Source organism: Melanotaenia boesemani, chromosome 22, assembly GCF_017639745.1.
Source record: "Melanotaenia boesemani isolate fMelBoe1 chromosome 22, fMelBoe1.pri, whole genome shotgun sequence".
NCBI lineage: Eukaryota > Metazoa > Chordata > Actinopteri > Atheriniformes > Melanotaeniidae > Melanotaenia > Melanotaenia boesemani.
This window is the reverse complement of record NC_055703.1, coordinates 14,461,847-14,471,701: the sequence shown is the minus strand read 5'-3', so window position 1 is coordinate 14,471,701 and position 9,855 is coordinate 14,461,847. Positions and strand designations below refer to the sequence as shown.

The 9,855-nt window shown below is 38.8% G+C and overlaps 1 protein-coding gene across 1 annotated transcript; it reads left to right on the top strand.

The window, feature by feature from the left end:
• Window positions 1–1,976: 1,976 nt before the first annotated feature.
• On the top strand, window positions 1,977–5,218 carry LOC121633838 (proto-oncogene c-Fos-like). The gene is made up of 4 exons (XM_041976117.1): window positions 1,977–2,232; window positions 2,814–3,029; window positions 3,647–3,754; window positions 3,950–5,218. The coding sequence occupies exons 1-4, from the start codon at window positions 2,104–2,106 to the stop codon at window positions 4,640–4,642; spliced, it is 1,146 nt and encodes a 381-aa protein (XP_041832051.1). The 5' UTR covers window positions 1,977–2,103; the 3' UTR covers window positions 4,643–5,218.
• Window positions 5,219–9,855: the final 4,637 nt, after the last annotated feature.

Sequence of the window (9,855 nt, the reverse complement as noted above, 5' to 3'; positions counted from 1 at the left end):
AGAGACATTACAACAAATTAAACTGAAACCGGTTACTCGGAGTCCCCCACAGAGAGGCCTTAGTGAGAATACGTCATGACGTCATCGGGTGAAGTCGTGGTTCCAGGAAATAGCCTCAGAGTGAGCACTCTGTCTTTTATGCTATCTTATAGAGCCTGCAGAGCAGCGGAATGAAAAAGGAGACCAAACAACCTTTGTGGGTTGTTTCTTCTGTTTGAATGGCTGGCAAGAACAGAAACGTCCATATCATTCATATTCTTTGTTTGCTTTACTTTTTCTTTAGATCTTTGGATGTGATGGAGAAAAGTTTGACCACATTAGTTTAGTTGCTGAGCATTGAACATTTGGGTTGAGGGTTGGAGGGGGTCTCACCACCCATATTTTGCAGAGGTGAGAACATGCTCCAGCTTGTCCAGTAAGCACCAAACCAATCAATATAACTTAGGTGTTACATTAACTCTTATATCCTAACTTATTTTGTTAGACAACTCTCTGCAGTGCAGATAGCTTTATCAAAATGGTCAGTATTTGGCTATGAAGTTTGAACTCTGATGTCACTGAATCTAAAAATAACTGCTGTGCACATTCACGCTCAAGTTGCTTCGATGAAAGCAAGTCTTAGTGCTGTGGTGGCATGTGCTTGATGTTATGTCCGACCTTTGAACTCTTCTTGTCTTGGACAGCTACCGCTGAATAGGCTCAAGCCGACCCCCCCAGTTATTTGCCGGTAACAGAGGAGCTGCAGCTGCCGGGAAGTAGCCGGAAGCGAGGCCACACTGAGCGGAGAGAGGCCCCTTTTCTATTCACCATTAGTGCATTTCAAATTAATGGTTTGTGAGGTAATCTGAAACCTAAATACATCCAGACTACACAAGCATTGTCTTATGAGCTTAGTTAGACCATGCGGGAAGACGATAATTAGTGCCAATAAATGTTAAAGAAAGTGAAAAGTCATAGTGACAACAAGCTCATCCAAAATTATTCCAAGAAAATCAAACGCTAGATTACTGAAATACCCGATGCTCATTTAAAAGAATCACATTTTAATATGTATTAAAAGTTGTTGTCATGAAAAGGAAGGTCAGGTGCACGTTTGCCCCCCTCTGCATGTCCTCAAATAGCGACTACTACCTAATGACGCTTTTAGCAGCTAAAATACGTGACGGACAATTCTGCTGGCGCATGTTTCATTGTGTTTTGTGATTGTGAGTGAGAGGGGCCAAACGCAGCCGAACGTCCGTCTGCGCGTTCTCTGTGAGCCACAGCGCGCGCCTGTTCCCCGGAAAGCCATATATGGCTCGACCGGTCCACTCAGCGATTGGCTGCTTTACTACGGCGACAGTACTGTTGCTGGAGCCCTATTATCACACAAAGACAGGTGAAAGCAATGTGATAAAGTGATGAGAATTAATTTAGCAGATTATAAATAATTACCCAATGTTCTAACTGCTCTGTGCAACTATATTAAATCACGATGGATTTCTTAATATCAGTCCTTCGGTTCGAAGTTAAGAAGATGGGCATACTATTGTTTCCCCATCAGTATAGATAAGCACAGGCTATTCCATTCCGGTAATATATTCTGTTTTTCCACTGTTTTGCTAATTGTGTCATTACTTCACTTCGCGGAGGAGGGGGAGGGGGACGGGAGGAGAGGGGTAGGGGAGGGGGGTGTAGCTATACCATGCAGATGCTGCATACATGAAATGACGTAGTTCATTCATGGCGATGGGCTTCTTCTGCGGGCAGGGGTGTCAATAAATATATGCAAGATATTTTTTAGGATATTTGAGTGAATAAACATGCGTTAAAGTAAAATATTTACTGAATTTTGCTGTTCATACATATCAGTTTTATAAACGCTAAAGTCTAAAACATATCCCAGCCACATTTTTTATAATTTCTCCTTCTGTGAAATGGTTCAGTCTCGACACACAGATTTCATTCATAAAATTCCAGCTCACTATAAAAGGCGGGCCTCTCCACTATCTGCACAGTTACCATTTATGACCCTGGCAAATGGAGTAGGCGTTCTGGGATCAGTTTTCTGCCTCGAATAGATTGACGTTTCGATCTTTTTATGCTGTGATCTCAGCGGAAAACATGCATCCAGACTCCAGTCCTGAGTTCGACCCATGCTCCAGCTGTAGCGCGGCATCTCCTGGCGGGGACACCCCCGGGTGCATCCAGCATCCTCCTGATTCGCTTTCATCATCAGTGGACAGCGCCGAGGTACCGGATCTGATCATTTAAAATAATGACAACAATAACAGGGAGAGAATAGAAAATCAAATAAGGTGACTGGTGTGAAGAGTTATTAGAGGTTGCATTCCAAATTTCCAAGAAAATGTCATAATCAGCCCTTTCGTTAGGATTACTGACATTAGTAAAAATTACTGTAGGCTATAGTAATACATAACTCTCCACTGACTCCGTATATCTGAATCGGTATCTGTAAAAAAAGCTAAAAGCTGTAAAAAAAAAAAAAAAATAGCGCAACTGTATCCCCCCTCTAATAAATGATTTTGCCATGTAGCCTTTTTTTTTTACCTTGTTTTGGTTGTAACCTTTCATTTTAGGGTGATTATGATTATAATCACAATGTAAACTGTGGCTGTGACGATATGTGATGTATAATTTTGATAGATTTGGAGACAGTAGTTATTGATTTAGTTGACTTTGACATTTCTCAGCTAAATGATTGATGTACCATTTAAGCATTGTTAAAGGTCAAAAGCTACGCGATTGCTCATTCATCAGATATGCTAAATGAGTGATTGACTGTATCCATATGCTTATGTGGCTTCCTTTAGGATAGTGACACCAATGCAGCAGGCTCCTTTGTTCCGACTGTGACCGCAATCTCAACATCGCCACAACTAAAGTGGATGGTGCAGCCAACAGCCATCACATCCGCCTCTGCTTCGTGCGGCCGCGCAAAAACCAAAACTCATGGCGCAACCCAATCTTCTTCCTCAGTAACTGCAAAGAAGGCTAAGCCTTGCAACAGGAAAGGGTCAAAAGAGCAGGTATGTATGAGAGCAAGGTGGGAGTGTGCCTCAGAAATTACGTTACTTTTAATCAGTTGATCAATAAATCAATTCGTACGTCGGTTTTTTAACAAGCAACACAAAATGGGAGAGTTCAACATTATTGCCCAACTCATCACGACTGCTTCACACAGAGGTTAACATGACAATACAGTTATCGCGACACTTAATCGGGAAAATTAAATGAGAAGCAATTAATGTTTTAAATAAAATGAGTTATGTTCGTAATACAGTGTCACACGAGCTGTAAGGATTGTGTTTAATGGGTGATTAAAGTTAAAGGAGCACAGCTCTGTGAATTATAAATGGGAAAGGAAGCTGCATAAAATGCGCGTTCACGCGTACGGCTAGACCATGCCAGTGGTGCAGCATTTTAACGCACGAACAGTCTGCACCCGACAAGATCTGTATTCTTAGCACTCACTACAAGGAGGATATTTCTCTCTCTCTCTCTCTCTCTCTCTCTCTCTCTCTCACACACACACACACACACACACACACACTCTTCTGGTTAAATGAAACGATTTGTGTACATCTGCAGATATGGCGAGAATTCGCTGGATGTACATTAAATGTTTTCTGTCTCCTGATTGTAGCCGTCCAAAGAGGAAGAGGAAAGGAGGAGGATCAGGAGAGAGAGGAACAAGATTGCTGCAGCAAAGTGCCGTAACAGACGGAGGGAGCTAATCGACAGTCTTCAAGCTGTAAGTGTAATATAGGCCTATTATAAAATCACAACATGCATGTCTCCAAAGCTGAACACGTGTGTTAATATGATATGTCATTAAAGACTGGAGGAGCAAAGCAGGGATAGCTGCAGAGCACTATAGGATAGGGTACTGATGTTTTTATGCTTTGCTCAGGCAGTCTCTTCTGCTTCTGTCCTTTTCTTGCCTCAGGAAACCGATTTGCTGGAAGAAGAGAAGTCTTCCCTCCAGACAGAGATAGCTAACCTGCTGAAGGAGAAAGAGAGACTGGAGCATGTTTTAGCTTCACACAACCCCTCCTGCAAACTCCCTGCAAATGATGATAGTGACAGGGAGGAGGATGATGTAAACTCAATGCTGCAGGATCCTCCAGCCTCCCCGCAGTTGCTGTCCATCCTAGAGAATGTAAAAACACCAGAGAGCAACATGACAATTGGAGAAACTACTGTTAGTCAAGACATGGACAATGTCCAGTGCATCCCTGCTGCCGCTATTTTGGGGAACTCTAATATCCTTCTATGTTCCAGTGCAGAAAAAGAAACTTTGGAAGACTTAAAAGGAGATGATCTGGATGACTTGGTGCCCAGCCTAGAGATGCAAGTGACCTCTGAGACAGCTGCATCTGTCCCTGACATAGACCTGAGTGGTCCCTTCTGCCTCCCAGACTGGGAAACCCTTTACAAGTCTGTGGCAAGCGATCTGGAATCTTTGAGCACACAAATCATGTCTTCCAGTCCAACTTGTAGCAATTACAGCACAATGTTCTCCTTTAATTACTCTGAGATTGAATCATTGTCTGACAGCTGTGAGGGCCTCAAAGGCAGCCTTGGTGTTTCTGAGTTAATGAAAGATAGTCTTAACTCGCCAACACTTCTGGCCTTGTGAATGCAGATATGTTATGCAAGAATATGCTGTATTTTGTATTCTAGGCAGCCAGAAAGCTATGATCTCTCTCAAATAATCTTTTGTAGTGTAAACTTTGATGTTGAATAAACTTGAACATCAAAGGTTGTGCAAAGATGATGTGTTTCAGTGACTGTAACAGGGTTGAATTCTTCCATATTGTCAGAATTGTCAGAGATAAGAATTTGTGCTGGGTTCAAAATGCATGCAAACACAAATCATCTGTATTCCAAGAAGAGGTGGTATCTTGCATATTTAAAATCTACTTGTGATGTGATGTTAAATCATGTTTAGTAGTTTGATATATGTGTATCACTGTGTACTGAAGTTGTAGCAAGTGAAAATAGAGGGTTACTAATATGTAGCACCATATGTGTGAAACATCTTGCTGTAAGGTGTCCCTTGACCTGACTTGACATTTCCTTGCAAGTTTTCCATGAAAAAAATGACCATGCCATGTATTTTCTCAAACTGTATTTTATGACATAGTTTATTTTTTTACGTATAAAAAATTATGCAGAAAAAAAACCTAACAATGCTGGAAATAAAAGATGTGTAAAAATGGATTCAAATTGTTGTTATGATTCAGTCAGAAATCTTTTTCTCTTTGAGAAAACAGTCATACTATAGCACAGCCTTCTTTTAGCAGCTTTGAATCATATCCTATTTCCTTCTTAAGCACATAGCACAAAGTAAAAAAATAAAAATCCAGAAAACGACTTAAAACAAACCAAGCCACAACAGTGTTATGATTGAAAGAGCATGAGCTGTTCAATGAACTGTGTGATGAGACTGTCATAAAAATAAAATTTGATCCATAGCTTTTAAGGGATAAGAAAAGCTAAAAAAAATATGAACACCTGTAATTTCATTATAGTTATTAAATCTAAATCTGCTGATAACAATGATGAGAACAGCAGTGGAAGCTTTAGAAAAGTTAGCCTACAAAAAAAAAAGCAACATAAAATGAGCTGAACAGTATTCAAATTTTACTTGGACTCCCCCTTTTCTATATCATTTTCTCTCACTGTTTGTCATTGTCTTAAGGAGCACTGCAATTCAGCAATTTCCCACTGGGATCAATAAAGTATTTCTGATTTTGAAATCATATTTTCTGCTAAGTATCACTCCATAAAGATGTCAGTGAACCTATTTTTGGCTTTAGGATTACATAAAATGAAAATAGAGAACATGAAAATAGAGGGTTACTAATATATGTGTGAAACATCTTGCTGTAAGGTGTCCCTTGACCTGACTTGACATTTCCTTGCAAGTTTTCCATGAAAAAATGACCATGCCATGTATTTTCTCAAACTGTATTTTATGACATAGTTTATTTTTTACGTATAAAAAAATTATGCAGAAAAAAAGCAATTTCCCACCGGGATCAATAAAGTATTTCTGATTTTGAAATCATATTTTCTGCTAAGTATCATCTTATAAAGATGTCAGTGAACCTATTTTTGGTTTCAGTATTACATAAAACACCGCCGGTGGGGATTGAATCGTGTTTAAACTGAGTGGGAGCCGCAGAAACAGCAGGTTAATTATTTATTCATAGCTTCATCTCTGCTCCACTATTGTCACGGTCAAGGGAACCCGATTCCTCAGCAGCGCAGTACGTTCTGAGCTACCCGTACGTGACGTCAACGCGCGACTGCCGTATCGTTTGATTTCCTTTGACCATAAATGGAATTGCAGTTGTTTTGCTTCCATGGCAACGCGTATCATCTTTCAGGACTAGAGCAGAAAATAAAATAAAATAAAATAAAATAAAATAAAATAAAATAAAATAAAATAAAATAAAATAAAATAAAATGAAATAAAATTAATATGAAGAAAGGAAAAGAAAAGAAAAGAAAAAAGAAAAGAAAATGAGCGTACAGGAGCGCTGCTGATCATTAACCGACGAAACTTTCTCATCAATCAGCTTACACGTGCATGATGGTAACAGAGCTAATAGCCAATTAGGCCCTTCACGAGACAGCAAACAGGAGATTTAATGAACACTGCCTGTTCTACAACAAGCAAATAAGCAAATGCTTCAAGGCAGCAGTAATACTGAATACGATGCATCCAATGTAACCTAGTTTAACGCAGAGAGGTTTTCTTTTTTGTCACTGGCATATGAAAGAAGTTTCTTTCACTCTTCTTTTCTTATTAAATGTAGGATACGTGCAGACCTCTTTTCACCAGTAGGGGACACTAAAGAGCTTATAGCGGCAAGAACAAAAACAAAACAAAACAAAACAAAAACAAAACAAAAAAAACAAAACAAACAAACAAACAAACAAAAAAACAGTGCTCCTTTTATAATAACTGGTGTAGTAGAAAAATGTGATCGTCCACACGTAGTCTTCATCCTTTCAGAATCTTTAATCTTCATTTTTTTTTCCACCCCAGGCATCCCACTATATATGCTGTTTTATATCTGATCTGACAAAAACCTATTTTAGCCCTCCAGTTTTAACAAAGGCTAAAGTAAGATTTCTATAACATAATTTCCACTGGAGTTTTATTTTTACAGCCTTAACAGACACAACTGGACAATACTTTATTTCCCTTAGTTCACAAAAAGTGTTTACCCCGGTCGGTTGAGTCGTTACAGTTGTGAGTTTGGTACTTTGAAACTTTTAGGATTACTCAAATACATATAAAGCAGAAAACTCCAAATTTGAGTTGAGTCCCTATAACTTTTTTAGAGGGTTTTTAAATAAATAAATAAATAAAAATACTTATATTGCATATAGAAATAAAAACTGAGAATTAATTAAGAAAAGTTTAGCTTTACAGAAATATTTCATTATATAGACACACTGCTTTTCTCTGACTGTTATGAATGATTAACAGCAACCATATCCTCCTAAATGTTGTGTGAAGAGCATTTATCTCCCAATGCAGTAAATATAAAAGTTGAAAGGGGCCCTCAAGTTTAAGATAGGATTTGAATCAGATTAGGAGAGGGGGTAGGTCAAAATTTTAGTCAGCTTTGAGATCTCTGCTGCCAAAAAAAACAGTTGCCAAGTTTATCTTTTTACTGTCTACCCTGTTGTGGATCACACAATTCAACTTTGCTGTCATGAAAATCTTCTCTGCCTTTATAATGATTCCCAATTTGTTGCCTGAAATCACCTAGCTTGAAGGTAGTTTAAAACCATATCTTTCACTTCTCAATACAAAGCAACATCCTTTAATTGGTCAACCATGTGTGTACGTGAGGTCCTGGTGCATGGTTATTTTAGAGAGCTGACAAATGAGCCTGTCAGCAGTTCTGGTGTCCACTGACTCACTCTTGTTCCGTGAAACTTTATTTGTCCATCAGCCTCTCACCTCCACAGCTTGTTGCAGAGTTAAAAATCACTTAAAGTCTTGTTCATAAACAACAATTAACCACACTGTATGAGATAACAAAACTCTGTATGAGATAAGGAACTCTCTGCCTTCATACAAGGGCAGAGTTAAACAACTCTGACTCTCTGTAATGACTGCAGTGTGATTTTGACCAACTTTGGTTGGGAAAAAATGTCTGTTTTATAGGAAACTATATTTCAGTGGCATATATAATTTTCCATTCACCACAATAATGTTACAGCTTTAATGCTAACCTGCCTCAACTGCAACATAAATTTTTTTTTTAAAGTTGAATAAAAGGTATGCATAAAAGAGAACTACACAAAAAGTATGACAGGCAGCATGAGTACATATGCCATTAATCAATCAGGGTGCATTGATTACAGGCTGCATGTGGTTAGCACCATGGTCTCACAGCATGGTTGTTGGTTCAACCCTCGGTTGGGAGGAGGTCTGTACAGAGTTTGCATGTTCTCTCTCTGATGTATGTGGTTTCTCCAGGGTTCTCCAGCTTACTCCCACAATCCAAACACATGCATGTTAGATTAACTGGTCCCTCTAAATTCTACCTTGAAGTGAGTGTAAGTGATTGGTTGTCCCTCATGCCTTCTAATTGCAGGGATAGACTCCAGCTTCCCTGTGACCCTGAATTAGTCTAAGTGTTAAAGAAAATGCATGATGTATTGATTGTTTTAATGTTAACATCTCTGGTACCACTGAGGATTTTACCACTGTGTGGGCTTGTTCAGAATCCTGCTTCACCTTGGAGGACAGACCTGTTTATGGTTTGAGTTTGGTCACCTTACAACATTCCTGTCATTACCGTGTCCAGCCTCAAACTGACCAGAAGGCTATTCTTTCAGAGTGAAAGAAAACTTGTGTATACTAAATGTAATTTGTAGCATCTGTGTCATGGTTCATTCTGTGCAGCCTTAAAACTGAAGCAACTAAGTTTGCATTTATTTGTCAACACATTCTCTTAAGTTTGCAGAACTTGTTTTCAACAGACCATTCGCTAAAGGTTAGAAACTGCAGACTTATCACATATTCATCTGCTTGGAATGTAGAGCTGCAAACCAGTGGTTAGTCCAAACCACCACCTGTTTAGTGATATTTTTTCAGGATTTATGAGCTAACCTCTGGTCTGTATCACGCTGGACTGATGTAAATTGTTCATCATGAAGCTATGACTTAAGCCTACTAATTAATAAGATATAAATGAAGTCATGGAGACATTTGAAGGGTTTCGGGACAAGATTACATCGCATCAGCACCCTGCTGTCTAGCATTGCCTACTAAATTACAGATCTCAATCTTTCCATTATTTGTTGTGTTGCTCACTGCTTCTTCATCTGTTATCTCATGCACCTTCTGGTTGTTTCCTGCTTGCTGTGATATTCCCAAGGAAGTGTTATATTTACTGGGATAAATCAATGTCATATGGATTTGGGAAGGCTGGGTCATCTGACATGAGTAACGCGGTGTAAGAGAGAGAGAACAAGCTTGTACTGCTGCCAAAGATGGCGTGATACATGCATGAACTTGTTGCTTTTTTCCAGTTGAATATTTGCACACTTAATGATCCCACAGGACGATCTTTAAAAGACTCTTTTCAGAGTGTCAAATACAGAGAATGTGCTTTACTTGTGCTTCCATTTTACATGACGGTGGGAGGTTTTACCCAAATGGAAACAGGATCAGTTCAAAGGAAACTTGGTATAACAGCTGACAGCATGTAGTTCGCAGAAGAAGATGGAAATTAAGAAAAGGAAAAAAAAAAAAAAAAAAAAAAAAAAAACAACAGCATGTTTATTATTATTATTATTATTATTATTAATTAATTA

Coding starts and splice junctions, on each gene's coding strand:
- LOC121633838 (XM_041976117.1), top strand. CDS start 2,104: ATGCATCCAGACTCCAGTCCTGAGTTCGACCCATGCTCCAGCTGTAGC. Junction 2,233..2,813: donor CATCAGTGGACAGCGCCGAG/GTACCGGATCTG, acceptor GGCTTCCTTTAG/GATAGTGACACCAATGCAGC. Junction 3,030..3,646: donor GGAAAGGGTCAAAAGAGCAG/GTATGTATGAGA, acceptor TCCTGATTGTAG/CCGTCCAAAGAGGAAGAGGA.